The sequence below is a fragment of the Dysidea avara genome, chromosome 7 (genome assembly GCF_963678975.1).
Source record: "Dysidea avara chromosome 7, odDysAvar1.4, whole genome shotgun sequence".
NCBI lineage: Eukaryota > Metazoa > Porifera > Demospongiae > Dictyoceratida > Dysideidae > Dysidea > Dysidea avara.
Window position 1 is genome coordinate 13,648,760 of NC_089278.1, and position 17,186 is coordinate 13,665,945.

Genomic DNA, 17,186 nt, shown 5'->3' on the forward strand with positions numbered 1-17,186 from the left:
AGCTTATATCGGGACTGGAAGATTCTGGTGGACTGCCTTTACTTTATAATATACTTGAGTTGCCAGATTATGGGCATTTAATTCCACCACGTTGATACGTGCTTTGCATGCCATATACAATGAGCTAACAGTAAAAAGATATGCACAAAAAGGAAAGAAAAAATGTGAATTAGAACCCATGACCTTCTACATGCTAGTCAGGCGTTCTACCATTTGAACAGTTTATGCTGTGGTTTTCAAACAAGTGTTGCTGAAACTTTCTCTATACTTTGGCCTTCTATATACATGCTGTAGAAAACAAACAGAAGAACGTGTGAACTCATGATAATAATCTTGGAGTAGCCAGATGATGAGTCCTTCAGTATCAGCACTGATTGTGTCGATTCGCACCGAGTTTGGTGAGTAAGTGGTATGATGGTCAGATGGCTTTTCAGCATTATATATAATATAGATATAGATTTCACAGTGTGGAACTATTGTACTGAATAAGGTTTAAGTAGATATTATAACTTTGAGGTTACAACACAAAGGCAGGTTGCTACCTAAAACTGCTTAATGTAATATGTTTCTGATGACCTGAAGCCTTTGATTCTCTCCCTCTGTTATGAAAATATTTCCAGCACAGTCCATGGCAATGCTGCGAATATCACAAAACTCACCCTGCTGTGATCCCTTCCTTCCAAACTTGGCAATCAACTGATAGATTGGGCTCCATACATTAATTATTTTCTCACTTTCTGTGCTTTTATGGCTAGTCAGGTAGAATCCATCAGGAGTGACAGCGATGGCCCATGGATGGTTACAGAGTATGAAATTGATAAAAATCCCAGTATGGGTGTAAACAAGAATGCAGTTTTTCTCTACATCACTAACTAAAATGAAATCATTGGAATCAATTGCTATTCTAACTGGAAACTGCAACTGACCAGCTGCAGGATTGGAACCTCTACTTCCAAACGAAAAAGCAAATTTGTCATTTCCCCGAAACACCTGAATCCTGAGATTGAATCCATCTATCACATATAATTTCCCATGATTATCAAAAACTAGTCCTCTTGGATAGTCAAATTGTCCAACGTAACTACCATATTGACCTATCACAGATAACAGCTCTCCTTGAAGAGAATATTTCTTCACTTGATGACTACCCTCCTGATCACTCACAGCAATGATGTTATTGTTGAATGCAATGCAACAAGGATCAGTTAATTTGCCATTACCATGTTCTTTTCCAATCAACCTCACCAATTTGAAATCTTTATCAAGTAGTATAACAACTTTGCTATCATTATCAACTATCGCTACTTCTCCGTCAGGTAGTATAGCAACATCACGGAGATAGCCAAATTTATTTCCATCATATGTATAATGTGTGACTACTTGATTGCAGTTTTGATCTTTCATTTTACTGTAGTCTCTTAAAGTAACAACTATCCTGTAAAAAAAAACATGCCTTACCATTACAAATACATGCATAAAACAATAGTAATTTTACATTTTGAGTAAGAATCATATAAACAAACAGCAACAAAACAACAGAGGTCATCTATACACCTGTAGCTATACTAGTGTAAGTGCACATTCAGTTCGTACTTCAGTCAGTAATATGTGTGACTGCACTGCTAGTATAGCTACAGGTGTAGATGACCTCCCTTGTTTCGTGGCTTATGATCTCTATTCATATGTAAAATTTATATCTAAATTTTTTTTGTTATTTGTTTGTTTGGTTATTTTGTAAACATAACTTATGGGTGGTAAATGGCACTACATATATTATAAAATTACTTGTGGAAGTAAAGGTACACCGTAACTATCAATTACTGAAATGTGAGGTGGCCATTCTGCTTTGTTTTCAGCTATGCTCCATGGGTTATACAGCATTACAAATGAACAACAGTATGAGAAGTGCCTCTGCATTGTATTTAGCAGATCATGGATCAATGGATTTCAGATTGTTGGAGTACATTTGGACATAAACACTCATAGGGAAAGAGAAATCAAGCTAATAATTGGTTGCTACATAATTAAGGCCTCTACTATTAGCTGGATATGAAAGCTACAATATCAAGACACACAGTAGTGTATCATGTGGCCAAGAAAGCCGGCACGACACACCGTGAGTACATGTATATTGACAGGAAGAAAGAAAACAGCTTTTTCACGTGCACATAGCTCCATAGCCCCTTCTTCAAAGCACACCATTTTTGCATTATATATATAGCTGTCCACCAGGTAGGGTAGACAACACAGCAAATTTGAACAGCCATTTGCGAGATATGAGCATTCAAAGTTTCCAACTAATATCTTTGTTTTTTCTATGGGGCTATGGGGGATTCGATTTCCTTTCACACACTTTGCAAAAATTGCTATCAAATGTAAACATGTAATTCAATTGCCTCGATCTTTAGCACAAATGAAGAGTGTATAAAGGTGAATTCATGTACCAACTTTGCTGTGAACCTGATGAATATCCAAGGAGTTATGAGCATTTATTCACATAAAAAAAGATCAAACTTCTGTCACAGTTATAGGGTAAACCTAGTTTGGGAATAGCTTGAAAATTGGTGTGTACATAGGCTGATCATTGTAGCAGTGCCTTTTGATAGTTTGAATAGCAATAGAGTTACAAAGTTATAAAGCAAAAACCAAACAATTGTAAAATAGCATGATCAAGATACTCTAATAGAGCAGTCACTGTGGGGTAAAAAAGGTGCACAAAAATGTTGGAAAAAACTTAGCAGAATTTGAACCAGGGACCTCCATACCTAACACCTGCATCATTAACTTGGCTGATCACCTCACTTAATTTGGATCAGTTGGAATATACGGCGCCTACCTAATATTAGGAGAAGTGCTTGTAGGATTAGGAAAAACGCTCGTAGGATTAGGAAAAATGCACTTGTAGGATTAGGAAAAGTGCTCGTAGGATTAGGAAAAATGCCCCTAGGATTTAGGTTAGGGTATGGGTTAGGTATATAGTATAGATTAGGTGCTATATATTTCAACTAACTGATCCCTTAAGTTCTGCTTTATAAATGAAAATTTCTATAGTATGTTCATGTTGAGCTGAATCCTGAAAAATAGCTAAAAATTAAAAGTGGATTTTTTCTCAACAAAGTTAACATTTCAGCCAACCAGATGATTATTGGTAACAGCAAAGGTGTCAACAACAGACATGTACGGTTTGGCCCATTACAAGTTCAGGAAAGGGCCGTAATGGACACTGTACTTATATGGCTTCCCCCATAGGAAATGTATTGTGAAAATTTTGATTGGCCATAAATATTATGTCAAACATTTGAACAACAAGGTTTTGAAATATTTTTAGCGGGTCAAGCAGTACTACAAATGAGCCAAATTTCAAGATCGTGTGTAATTGCATCCATGAGTTATTAAATGTTTTTGAGGATTCAGCTCAATGTGAACATACTATAGGTTGAAATCTGCTTATAAATAAGTGTTTGTAATTTCATAGATCTACCAATAGAAGTTCTAGAACATTCTATGTATGCTCTATTAGAAATCCTCAAAAAAATATACACCCTATTGGAGTATTACAATTATATTGCCAAAGATTGAAGTAAATCATGCAATACAATACATTTATAAGTCTGTCTTCAATAATCATCATTGTGTCTGTAGCTACAGAAAAGAAGAAATGTTAGTAAAAAAACAAACTTCAAAGTCAACCATAGGCTGGTTTTGGAGCCTTATAAAGTACAAAAAAAAGTGAAATCCACATTCATTGCAGTCATTTCTTGGCTGCCACCTTTGATTTTACAACTTTTTTCATCCAGGCTTTTTAAGGCTGCACCATTTTTTCATAACTTGTGGCTGTTTTGTGTGGATATATATATATATATATTGGTACAATAGCTAGTCTATTTTGTGCTTTACTACTGTAACATACACATACACTGTTTACCTTGCAGTCTTTTCAAAGGATTATACACAACACTACCACCAACGTTGAAACCGGGTCACTACTGCTGACCCGGATGACCCACTGTGCTATCCGGGTCAGACCCGGATTTGACCCGGATTAATTAAAGCCGAGACGTGTTTCAGCTAGTCTCGAGCGAACGAGTCTACATTTTGAGCGTTCGATTCGTGTTGAGTAAATATTGCAACTTCAGCCTAGCTGTAGGTTGAAGACCAAAAAAAAAAAAAAAAAAAAAAAAAGTCTTCACCGACTGACAATGGCTACCCCTCACCATAGATATCAATTTTGTGCTACATACTACACTTACTAACAAATGAGCATGGCTGAGCGTATGTTGGTAATGCGATAAGTGGGCGTGGCTCACGAAAGAGATACACGATAGCGTTTATAAATTTCCACGTCGTCTCACGTGATCCAATCCGGGTCAGACACGGATAAATTGTAAACCGGGTCAGACCCGGATGACCCGGAGAAAATGTGACCCGGATGACCCGACCCGGTTTCAACGCTGACTACCACAGCTTACTGCAAGTGTGAATCAAATGCAATTAATGTATACCAAACTTCAAACCTCTAACTATCTTGGCACACTTATCAACATAATAATGGAAGTTAGAACAGAAGTATCACTTACATTCCTATTCTAAGGCCATGCTTTAGCATAAACTCGGTCATATGATATGCAGGCTTGTTATCGTTTTGCCAAAGAGAAGAAAGAGGACTTAGTTAAGTAGCAATTTTGTGCCTAGGGTACTAACAGCAACTGCAGCTAAGGACGATTGCTGGAAGAACGGTTTACCACAGTGTGTATTCTACTTATGTATCGCTGCTGTGTGTTCTGTAAAAAGGCAAACTGTCCTCAAAATTGAGTTGGGCGTGTATATCACACGATCTGGTGATCCGTGATCTGCTAAACACAGATATCCACTGAAATTATGGACTCAATTCTTGCCACAAGAAGCCACAATGCACTACGTACCCATGCATCAACACCTAGGGGGTTGTGGAAAAAATGGGACACAAAGAGGATGAAGGTAAGTCCATGATGCATCCACTGTAGCTGCTGTGATAGGAGAAAAGGCACATCTCAAGCCTAAGCAACATCCAACAGTGAAAAAATCAAGCCCATGGCATTAGCCATAGTTGACTACTATGCTTAACTAAAGGAATCAGTCAAAAACCAGCCTCATTTTTCATTCACGCCAGTTTGGCAGTATTGGTTAGGCATAATCAAGCCTAAAAATGCCTCCAGAGCAACCCCATCCAACAAGTTTTCTTTGAAATTTTAATTTTTCATATACCGTATAACGGGAATGATTCACGGAAGAAAACATTCACGAATGATCTACTATTTCCTCATTCACGAGAAAATGTTTGCGATTCGTTGCATAAAATAATTAATAATTGGGTGCTCCCACAACGAATTAATCTTTTTTTGCTATGGATAGGGAACGTTTGACTATATGGCTCACTTTGACATGTTGCGTACTACGCATTCTAGTGGCCATGCATGATCACTGTTTCGCTGGAGAAGTAGGCATTCACGATAATGAGCGTGGACGATAGGCACGCCTTGGGGGCGGCACTAAAACCAAGGCTAAGACACGCCGTTCCGGCACAGTGAATCACTGGGTTGCAATTATATTTGCCCCATTTAGTAGCACTGATTATTCCACTGTCACCGAAGTTTGAATCACACGCCATGGTCCGTCACGCATATATAGCAGTAGCAAGGCGAGTAGCTACCGCTTATGCACTCGTTACATGAATGCTACATCACAGATTTTCGAGAGTATCTATGGCTACATCAACCGATCCATGAAAAAGTTTTTTAAGTATAGGAAAATTTTAGCAAGAAAACATTCACGAATGCACCTAAAATCGTGAAATTCGCGAATGTTTTCTTCTGCGAATCATTCCCGTTATACGGTATATTAACTGAATTTCTACTATCTGACTGACTAACTAAATGACACTTTTAGCAGCCAAGCATAACTCAACTGTGTATGGTTTTATTTATTAAGCTTTACAGCACAAGTGCTAAAGGTCTGTAGGACACCTGGTCCTACAGCCTGTTTAAAGATGCTATATAAAGTATGAATCGTGGACTTACCTTTGTCCTCCTTTGTCTCCAACCACTACCGTGTAGGTGTTTATTCACAGTAACACATTATGGCTTCAGTATGTGGTGCAACTGGATTGATTTCAGAGGTGTGTTCTTCATTTGTAATGCTGTGTAATGAGTGGAACATAGCTCAAAACAAAACTAAGTGGTATGACTACTTTGCTATTCAGTAATTGATATTCGGGATATGTACCCAGTCATAATTTCCATAGTGACTGGATCGATTACAGAGGCACTTCTCACACTGTTTTTGTTTATTTTTAACTCTGTATAACAGGTGGAACATAACTGAAAACAAAGTGGAATGACCACTTTGTGATTTGGTAATTGATAGTTGGGGAGTGTGTTCAGTTGTGCAATTAAGTTACATAATGTATCTGGTACCATTCTTTTGTGGTTCACCAGTAATAATTTACATTATAAACAAACTAGTGTAAGTAAAAATTAGTAATTTTGCAGTGAGTAGGGATCATAGAAACAAAATGTAATAAAACAAGGGAGGTCATCTAGACATCTACACCTGCAGCTGTACTAGCTGACATTTTAATCCCTATACTTCAGTCATGGTTATACTATCCATGCAAAAATAGCCAAGCTGTATAAAAAGGGTACAGCAGCCTTCAAATATCCTGGGTGAAAAATGTTCTGAAATCAAAGGTGGCGGCCATGAAATGGCTGCAATGATGTTGATGATGATAAATTATAATAATGGCTTTGTGCATTATTAAGCTTAATTATTATTAGGAAGTGGTTACTGAACCGAAAGGTTTTATTTTCGCGACTAGTAGTTGCCCTGAGCATTCGACTTTAGGGGACACATCTAGTAATTGCCCTGAGCATTCGACTTTAGGGGCCGCGAAAAGTAGTATTAGCATTAGGGTTAGGGGGTCAGGTTCAGCTTTGGTTTCTTCTTCACCTTTAGGTTGCATTCTTCTTACTATATACTGAGACTACTACTTGAGTAAAATTTATATAAGATAGAAAAGTAGGGGAGGTGGGTAGCTAGTATTGGAAGCACTGTATTTAGCACGCATGCCTAAAGCTCCAGTGTGAGCCCTAGCTAAGTTTGGTGGGTTTTTTTCGTTTAGTGACCCCAAAGTTTTACTGTCGGTTTAATAGCCAGTATGACTTACTGAACTGACTTTCGGTTCAGTATCCACTGCCTTATTATTAACATCATTGCAACTATTTCATGGGTGCCACATTTGATTTCACAACTTTTTTCATCCAGGCTTTTTGAAGGCCACACCTTTTTGTACAGTTTGGCTGTTTTTTGCATGGATTTCACTTCTTTTTGTATTTTAAATATATACCCCAAAGCCAACCATAAGAGGTTTGTTTTCTACACAAATCATTGTTCTTATCTACAGATGCAATGACGATGATATAAGACAAACAAGCGCTCTACCAATACTGAAAAATACCTACCAATATACTGATAATCGCTCTATAATTTTGTGCTTGCTTGTTCATGGCTATATTATAGTGCCTGTATTTATTTGCATAAGTGTTTCATAACAAAGTAAATTCCTTCCAAGTTAGGTATACATGATTGTACTATTATTAGGATTTTGTAGTGACTGTTCTATTAGAGTATCTTGATTTTTTATGCAAAACATGGTAATTAAGTTGCAGTTACTCAATTTTTAACAAAACAAATCCTGTACCCTCTATGCTAGAATACAATTTCCAGCCTGTTTACTAGCATAGCACTTATGATGATTATGATGATGACGCAATTGGCATGAGTAGTAGTGTACTACCCCACTGATCTGTACCAAAATGGCTATAATATCAGCTTTGATTTGGTGGAATACTAGAAAAGTTACAATGGTATTGTATTGCAGAGTTTATTTGATTACTTTTGTAATACTCTAATAGAGTGCACATTCTTTTCGAGGATTTCTAATAGAACACACATGTTCTAGAACAATAGAGATTTTCCATTGATCTATGAAATTATGAACTTTTACTATTGAGTAGATTTAAGCTAGAATTTTCATTTATAAAGTAGAAATTAAGTGAGGTAAACAGCCGTGATAGCGGCAGCTCAGTGGATAAGGATTTGGGTGCTCAGTATGGAGATCCCTGGTTCTAACACTGGTAAGTTTTATTCAACATTTTTCATGCACCTTTTTTACCCCATGATGATTGTTCTATTAGAGTATTTCGACCACGTGATTTACAGTTGTTTAGAGTTTGCCTTGTAACTCTAAAGCTGTCAATGCGATTTCTTTTAAACTACAAAAGGTTTGAGTTATGATGGTTAACCTATACACGTAGCAATTTTTAACAAAAGTGGTTTACCTTGTAGGTGTGACAACAAGTTGGCCTTTTTTTTAATGCAAATAATTGTCCATAGTTCTATGACTATTAATCAGATTTACGCCAAACTTAGTACATGATTGTGCCACAATACACTCTAACAAAGTTCAAGAAAATCGAGTTACACATTTGCATTTTATAATGGTTTTTGTAAAGTGTGAGAAAAGAATAATCTAAGCCCCCCGAGCCCCTAAACAAAGAAAAGAAAGTAGGCCAAAATTTGAAGGCTCATATTTCACGATTGTGTTAGGCAATCTTGCTCAAATTTGTTATGTGGGGTGCTGAAGGTGGAGGGCATTTGCAGTATAAAAATGATCCTAATTTGAGAAGGGAGCACGGAGCTACATATGCATGAAAATAGTGTTTTGTTTCTTCCTTTAAATATACTCATGGTGTGGCACACCAGCATTCTTTGCTGCACGACACACTATCATGTGTCTTTAATGACAGGCTGTATAGAGTATATGACTAAAGTAGGGCCCACTAGTATAGCTGCAGGTGTAGATGATCTTCCTTGTTTCATTGCTTTTTATTCCTATGATTTCAACTACTCAAACATCGTACAGTATGGTAGGACCACAAAAAGGAGTAGGCGTGGCCCACGAAATAATATCACCCAAAAACCAGCCTCAATTTTCCCTGATGACAATGAGGCAGTATTGGTTAGGTAAAACTAAGCCCAAACAAGCTTTCAGATCGACCTGAAACGCTTTCAACAAATTGGTACAGAATTTTAAAAATATTCATTTAACGGAATTTTCTAGTGACTGACTGACTTCAGACAAGCGTAACTCAATAACGGCTAAAGCTACGGGCTTGATTTTTTCACTGTTCGATGTTGCTTTGGCCTGAGAGGTGCCTTTTGGCATACAGCAATGCATTCTTCATGGACTTATCACTGTCCTCCTTTGTGTACATGTTCCATTCATCTTTGCTGACAGTGAAAAGTGTCGATTTGGTGGTAGCACGTGATGGCTTCCCTTTGTAATGGAAATCGTCTGTATTTTTCGTAGTAGCTATTTTGATTGCAGAGGTGCTTTTCAAACAGTACTTGATTCGTACTGCTGTGTATAATGGGTTGAACATAGCTGACAACAAAGCGTAATGGATACTTCACTTTTCAGTTGATAATTGATATAACTGGGATGCGCAGCATCATTTCTTTCTTTCAGTATGCGTGGATTGTAGAGGTGCTTTTTGAACAGTTCTTGATTCAAAATGCTGTGTATAATGGGTTGAACACAGCTGACAACGAAGCGTAATGGATACTTCACTTTTCAGATGATAATTGATATAGCTGGGACGTACCACCATTTCAGATGCGGTATGCATGGGTTCACCAGTCACAATAATTATTTTAAAAATTTAACAAACAAGTACTTTAAAAAGTACACAAGAATTTTCAACTAGAGTAGGGACCAAAGTACATCAATAAAAAGTACTGAAACAAGCTGGAGTAGTGCACGATATGAAAATTCCAAAATTTTTTGTGTACTTAATATTTCAATTTTTTACCTACACTTGTATATATTTGGCCAAAAACATACACATAAAGTGTGTTTATATGACAGAATCTACTTCAATACAAAAAGAAACAGATATAGAAACTTGTGAAAGTACTGTGATGTGATCAACACATTCTATGGTGTGTATTGCATTATTGTTGTGATATCACTAAATCTTACTTGTATGGACTTCCTGGAATGTGCTCTCCATTAACTTGAATATATATAGTGTGATCTCCATATACAGTGGGAATGAAGCCTACACTGTATATTCCATTATCCAATTCGTTGATTGCTTTTGTTGCCACTTCACTGTTGTATTTAGTCTTCACAGACACACTTACGACTTCAGCACCATTCAAAATCGGTCTGCAGTCAGAATTCTTCAATGTCACAACCAATGAGGCTTCCTTATTTGCCACTGCATTGGGAATGATTGCTTCACATTTGCTAGGATCTGGTAAATCAACCTTTACAAAATGCATAAACCTGTAGTAACTATGTAAAGTTGTATTCTACAGTCAAGTAGTGTGCCATGCAGCCAAGAAAGCTGGCACACCACAACATGTGTATATTAACAGGAGGAGATGATATTCATACATGCATAGCTCCATGTTACCTTTTCCAAATGAAAAAGGCACAAGCCTACACGAGGCACTGTCCAAATACAAAACACAACAACTCCAACACAAACATGGCACAGTACAAAACAAACAGTAATAACAATCAAACACTTAAAAATTACAACAAAAATGTATATAAGCAGCGTGACGAAATGCAGAACGGCAGTCAATTCCCAGGAACTTGGTTCCAAACAAAACAAACATGTACAAAGAAAGAATAACATCTGCCATTAATGCCCATAGATGGTGGAGGGATAAAAGTAAGCTGATGGCTACTGTATAGGTATATTGTTGTATGTACAATAGTTCAGAAACAGAATGGAACCAGTATGACGAATGTGGAGGGGCTTAGTCCCACTTTGAGTCAACTAGCAATGTCTTGTTTAAAAAGGCCAGCACATATACACATTATGACCATAAAATATTCTTCAAGTGGAGGTTGTGTTCTTGGATGACATCTCTTAACTCCTTCGACAGTAGTTGGACCACCATGTGAATAAATCAGATGATTCACAGCTGGCCCAAGATAACCACATAAAACTCCATTTCTTTCTCCACTACTACATGTAGTTGTTGATTTGTGGTTAATGTGTTCAAAGTATGCCTAGATTGATTGCAGAGGTGCTTCTCGTATTTTTCTCCATTTGTAATGCTAGAACAGGTGGAACATAGCTGAAACTGAAGCTGACTGGCCACTTTGTGCTTCATTTATAATTGGGGCATGTGTTCAGCCATAATTTCTATAGTGACTGGTGAGGCGTTTCTCATACTGTTCTTCGTTTTTAACACTGTATTGTATATAAAAGGCGGAACATAATTGAAATAGCAGAATAGAAACTTTGCATTTCAGTAATTGATAGTCAAGGCAAAAAGCAATTAATTTTTATAATGCGTCTGGTGTTTTTTCCTTTGATGCAGTATGCAATGGTTCACATATGGCAAAAATAGTAAACAAACAAGTGTAAGAAAAAATTAGAAATTTTAGGAATCATAGATATAAGCAATGAAAAGGAGGTCACCTACACCTATACTAATCTCAACTTAACTTCAGTCATGACTACACTATTGACAGCTACAGGCTGAATGATCCCTACTCAAATGTTAGATTTCTAATTTTTCCTTATACTTGTAGTCTAGTGTTGTTACACTACATAGTAATTTGCTAACCATTATCTGATTGCTAATGATTTTTAATTGTAGATTTTCAGCTTTAAGCACATCAATATCCCTCCTTTGTTCTGCAATGATTGTTTCCTATTTGTAATTAATTATATGGCAAACATAATACTATTGGTTTTCACACCCAAACCTTCCTCTGTTGATCAGCCTGTAGCTGTGTATTTTCAACTCTTAATTGATCAACTTCACTTCTTAAATTATCAATTTGTTTTCTTTGTTCCTCAATGGTTGTCTCATGTTGCTGGTTGTATAGAGTCATCTGAACAAAGCAGGCACTATTTACAAGAGTCCATAACAGACTAACTGACAATCAACACTGTTGGCATAAAGTGTGAATGCAGGCAATGAAGATCTCATTGTCCTAAAATTTTATTGCAACCTAAGAAGTGCTGAATGAAATCTATAACAAAATAGCCATATTATAACTGGATTCAGTGAATAGAATCAAGGGTGGCAGAAAACAGCTGCATGCAGTAACTTAACATCAGTAAATTTGCAACAATACATTACTGTAGCCATGGCTGCTACCAAGAGTTCATATAATTAGTATGGAACCCCATACAAATATTATGAACTCTTGCTGCTACCTTTCATATCACATCTCACCACACATAATTTTTTGAAAGTCTTGTTCTTTTCACCGCCTATGATCAGTTTTTTGTGGACTGGTATCTAGCAAGTCCTACAGCTAGTCTATATGTCCATTCAAGTACTTCATCATACTCTTAGTTGTTATACATAGATACCTGATTTGCTATAACTACAAAGTTGTTATTCACAACCACCAAGGTTCAGAACTATGATATACTTAGACTAATCACAATCCATTTTTCAGTCTATTCAATTCGTTTTATGTGCCAAACTTCAAGCCAATTGGATATGCATTTTAGTTTTTAGATACGCAAAAAAAGGTTCTAAAATGTTGCAATTAAAGAAATACTTTGATGGCTTGTGTCCTATGTGCTTTGTTCAAATTTAGCATGTGGACTACTAGAGTATTTCCATTTATTCTTTTCAAAGGAAAGAGCACAGAATTATATGCATGCATAAATTACACTATTGCTACTCTTGTTAACAATACACTAGCATGGTGTACCACTGTACCAGCCACCAGGCACACTACTATGTTATGTATTATACCTCTAGATTCACTGATGATGACTGCTGCACATTAGCCCACCACATAATTGGAATTAAGTCACTTTTTTCACTGATAACATCTTTAGCTCTTTTGATTTCCACTGAGACTTGTTCTATCAAAGGACGATTTTTAGGGTTGTCATCCAAGCAAGACATCACTAATGGCTTTAGGTCTGCCGCATCTTCAATCATTCTGTCCAAGTAGTGCTGTCGTCTTGTAACTTCTGTCACTGCTATTCTTCTGCCATGAGAATCAAACTGTACCCAAGATGATGGTTGGGGCCATAGCTGAGTAGCAGTGTACAAGATCACTCCGCCAAAGGAAAATACATCTAGTGGTAGACCATAGACTGGTCTGTCTGCCAGCGATTCAGCAGGCATGAAATCAGTTGTGCCTGGAGCTCTAGTCATTGTCCGTGAAGATGGTGCCTGCATCATCAGTTTGGCAACACCCAGGTCAGTGATTTTAGCTTTAAGATGATCTCCCAGTAGTATGTTATTGGGGGTGAGGTCACGATGCACAATCGGAGGGGTTCTACTGTGGAGATATCTGATACCGAGGCACACTTCATTCAGTATTGACAATTTCATATTCATCGGTATGTTGGTATACCTTTCCATCACACTCCTCAGGCTGTGCTGCATCTTCTCCATTACCATAACAGGCAGTGCTTCCACCGTGGGATAGTACACTCCTACAGAAATCGGCAATTGCAGTTACACTAGACCATATACAGTACAATTAAGCTACCTAGAAATTGAACGATGCAAGGGTGACGAAGGGTGCTCCAGATTTGACACTCACGGAGAAAGTCATCCTTGATTTTCTGAAGTTCATCGCCCTGCGCATACTGTAGTAAAAGTGTGTGTACCTCTTTAGCGGCGCAAAGCGTTCCTTCATAGTCAACCTCGAAGACTCTTCCGTAAGCACCACGTCCGATTTCCACACCTGTCAAGTTAATGTGATGAAGAACAAGACTAGAAGCGACATTAGCAGTCATGACTAAGAAGCGCTGGCTCGAGCGCTGCACGCCTTGACCCCACCCACTATTGGATTATCTTTTCACGTGATCACTTTGTTTGTCTCTAATATTTTGGTTCAGTAACGTTTTAAACTTCTAGTTGGTGAAAGCGCAAGCAAATAGATTTTCAACATGTCGGAGGAAATTGTTACTCTGTTAAAAGATTTAGATACTAACGATCTTTATGAGTTATTTTCAGTGACTCCTGTAAGTTCTGAAAGAGACATCACAAGAGGTTACAAGAAAAAGGCGCTTAGGCATCATCCAGATAAGAATCCAGACAATCCGCGTGCTGGTGAGATTTTTCAGAAAATTTCCAAAGCTTACAAAATTTTAACCGATCCTGCTGCAAAAGCTGCTTACGACAAATGGGTGAGAACAAAGCAGGCTTCGTTGAGGCGAACACAAGAGCTGTCAAGCAAGAGAAAGAAGTTTAAGGAAGATTTAGAATTGCAAGAACAAATGTCGGGTCAACAGAGCGAGTACGAGCGAGAAGCTAGCAGAAACATTGAAGCAGAGATAGCTAGATTACGAACTGAGGGAAGTGAATGGATTAAAAAGCAAGAAGAATTGTTACGGGCTGAATTTCAGAACCCAGTAGAAGTTCAAGAAGATCCCACACTGAAAGCACAGTGGAGAGCTACCAAGAATGATTTCACCAATGGTGGCTATTCTAGAGACGTTTTAATGAAACTATTTGGTAAATATGGGAAAGTACTGGATGTTCTTGTCCCTAAAAAGAATGGTAGAGCTCTTATTGTATTTAAGAATACTACAGATGCATCTCAGGCAGTATTAGTTGAAAAAGGACTTACAACAAATCCCCTATCTCTAACATGGGCAGCAGGAAAACCTGCTGTCAAAGAGAGTCAAACGTTTAATCCAGACAGTGATCTTGAAAATTATGAACTTGCAACATTTGCTCGCTTGAGAGAGGCACAGAAACTTATGAATCAACAGTCAGATGTTGTCACCAAAGAAGAACAAAACACAGATCTGTAATTTATATCAGTGTAATACATTGTAAGATGAAGTGGATTAAATTTTTCATGAAACTATGTATTGCAGACATAAATGGGGGAGCCATACATCTTTTCTTGCTTTTATTGGTCAATGCTTTGTGCTTGCACCAAAAATCAAGGTACTGTGATAAAGCAGTCAATCTCTACTCTAATTTTATATCTTAAAATCTGTACATAGTTTGCTGTATAGACCTTCAGTGCTGGCTACTGTAAAGCTCTAATAACAATAATCACAAGCAGCTCATATACAAGCCGTTAGAGCAGTAATAAATAAAAGCAGAGTAGTGGAGAAAGAAAAGGAGGGCAAGGTAGTCCGTGATACATGCACTGTAGCTGCTGCAATTGGTGAAAAGGCACACTTAAGGTTAAAGCAACACTCGAACATTCAAGAAATCACATCAACCATAGTCATGTTATGTTTGGCTGAAGGCCGCATCATTTAGTCGGTCCAGAAACTTACTATTTCTGAAGGCTACTCTAATCATACCTTCAGAGGTTTTGCCTTCAGCCATAAGATCATGGATGTGATTTCTTAATTGTTAAAGTGTTGCTTTGGCCTGAGGTGTGCCTTTTCATCCACTGCAGCAGCTACAATGCATGCACCATGGATAATCTTTGTCCTCCTTTGTGTTCTGTTTCTTTCTCCACTGCTGCGTAGGTGTTGATTCATGGGTAGCACATTATCTGTATCACGAGAATAATTTCCGTAGTAAGTGGATTAATTCCAGAGGTGCTTCTTGCCTTTTTTGCTGGTTCATCAGTAATTATGTTATTACACTAAGAAGTGAACAAGCAAGTATATAAGGCTGGAAACTTTAAGTGGAACAAGGAAGGTTGTCTACAGTTGCAGCTATACTAGTGGACATTTCATCCCCATACTATTCACAGATTGTATCAGGCTATTTTATTGTGTTCCAGTTCGTAAGTTATTTCTGCAATCAAGAATGGTGGAGCAGGCCAAAATATGGGGTGGTGCGGCTTTGGCAATGAAATTTACAAAGTGAAGTTAGAAGCATGCAAACTAAATATAAAGATGTCATATACAATGTAGGGGATTGAGAGGGGAAGTCTAAAGGCACGATCCCCCCACCATCCCCACCAACACCACCAGGGGGAAAGTTTACTGGAAGTCTTAAATAATGTTTTAGAGCTGCTTGTAAACAATACTGCCAAGCTGTCACGGAGGAAAAGTGAGGTTGGAGATATTTTTGGGCAAAATTTCATGATGCACATTATACCGTATGATGCAACAAGAGATGCATGAATTCCTAACAACAAGGTTACAGCTGACTTACACAAAAGCCCATCTAAGAAAGAAGCACATTGTACTGAGAAGGCTTGTGGGATGCACTTATGCAATCCATCCTTTAGAATGTTAAGAGGTCAATATTGAATTAGTTCAACACACAGTTCAACAGTGATCACAAGATGTATGATGACATGTGACCAACCTCCCTCTGGGATAGCATACGATACAAATTATTTCAAAATAATATAAGATTATGGTAATTACAGGGTGGATGAGAATCACAATGTCAGAATAACAGATTTGGGTTGGAAAATATATTTACATTGCAGAGGTGACAAGCAAGATACACACTGCCAGTAAATTGGAATCAATAGATGACTTTTACTTTGATGAGAAAACTGATGTGGTATAAGTGTACTCTATCTGTAGAGTGTAGGCTTGTACAAATAGTCGTTATGGCATTGGTAAACCATTTCATGTGTCTATCGTACAGTACAGTAGTACCATACATTATAAGTATCATGGAGGTTCGTACATTCTCAATATTAACCAAAACTAGCCTTAACTACAATACCTTCACAGAGCCTTGGCAATATTGGTTAGGCACAGCCAAGCCCAAAAGTACCTTCAGTGCAACCAAAAATCCTTCGAATAAGTTGCTACAAAAAATTATTAAATTGAATTTTCTGCTAACTGACTATCTTACTAATACATACCTTCAGACAAGTGTAACTTGACAACAACTAAGGCTACATGCTTGATTTTTTCACTACTAGATGTCACTTCAGCTCAAAATGTATCTTGTATGTGCAATGCATGCATCTTGTCTTACCTTTGTCCTCCTTTGTGTCCCATATATTTTCTCTGAAAGAGGGATAGTTGAACAATGATAATCCCTAATGAAATAACGAGAAATGTTCCATAATTATAGTGAATGAATTGATTACAGAGACACTCCTTATATTGTTCTTTGTTTGAAACACTGTGTAACAGGCTAAACATAGTTGAAAACAAAGTTTAATGGCCACTTCACTTCTCAGTAATTGATGGTTG

General features: G+C 37.5%; 2 protein-coding genes across 3 annotated transcripts; one reads left to right on the forward strand and one right to left on the reverse strand.

Annotated features, from left to right (window-relative positions):
* Positions 1-103: 103 nt before the first annotated feature.
* Positions 104-13,894, reverse strand: LOC136260441 (E3 ubiquitin-protein ligase TRIM71-like). Of its 2 annotated transcripts, XM_066054162.1 has the most exons (6): positions 13,592-13,894; positions 12,841-13,535; positions 11,831-11,959; positions 11,689-11,775; positions 10,079-10,368; positions 105-1,435 (listed from the first exon to the last, which is right to left on the reverse strand). In XM_066054162.1, the coding sequence occupies exons 1-6, from the start codon at positions 13,839-13,841 to the stop codon at positions 553-555; spliced, it is 2,334 nt and encodes a 777-aa protein (XP_065910234.1). In that variant the 5' UTR covers positions 13,842-13,894; the 3' UTR covers positions 105-552. The 2 variants fall into 2 exon arrangements, with proteins under 2 accessions (XP_065910235.1, XP_065910234.1); XM_066054163.1 differs by lacking the exons at positions 11,689-11,775; positions 11,831-11,959 and having other exon boundaries at positions 104-1,435.
* Positions 13,895-13,934: 40 nt separating this feature from the next.
* LOC136260746 (dnaJ homolog subfamily C member 17-like) lies at positions 13,935-14,937 on the forward strand. The gene has a single exon (XM_066054605.1). The coding sequence runs from the start codon at positions 13,995-13,997 to the stop codon at positions 14,862-14,864; it is 870 nt and encodes a 289-aa protein (XP_065910677.1). The 5' UTR covers positions 13,935-13,994; the 3' UTR covers positions 14,865-14,937.
* Positions 14,938-17,186: the final 2,249 nt, after the last annotated feature.

Excerpts from the sequence above, each read along its gene's own strand:
- LOC136260441 (XM_066054162.1), bottom strand. The coding sequence starts at position 13,841 with ATGACTGCTAATGTCGCTTCTAGTCTTGTTCTTCATCACATTAACTTG. Across the intron at positions 11,776-11,830 it reads AGGCTGATCAACAGAGGAAG|GAAACAATCATTGCAGAACA; the intron begins GTTTGGGTGTGA and ends AATTACAAATAG. Across the intron at positions 1,436-10,078 it reads ATTCCAGGAAGTCCATACAA|GATAGTTGTTACTTTAAGAG; the intron begins GTAAGATTTAGT and ends TTTTTTTTACAG.
- LOC136260746 (XM_066054605.1), top strand. The coding sequence starts at position 13,995 with ATGTCGGAGGAAATTGTTACTCTGTTAAAAGATTTAGATACTAACGAT.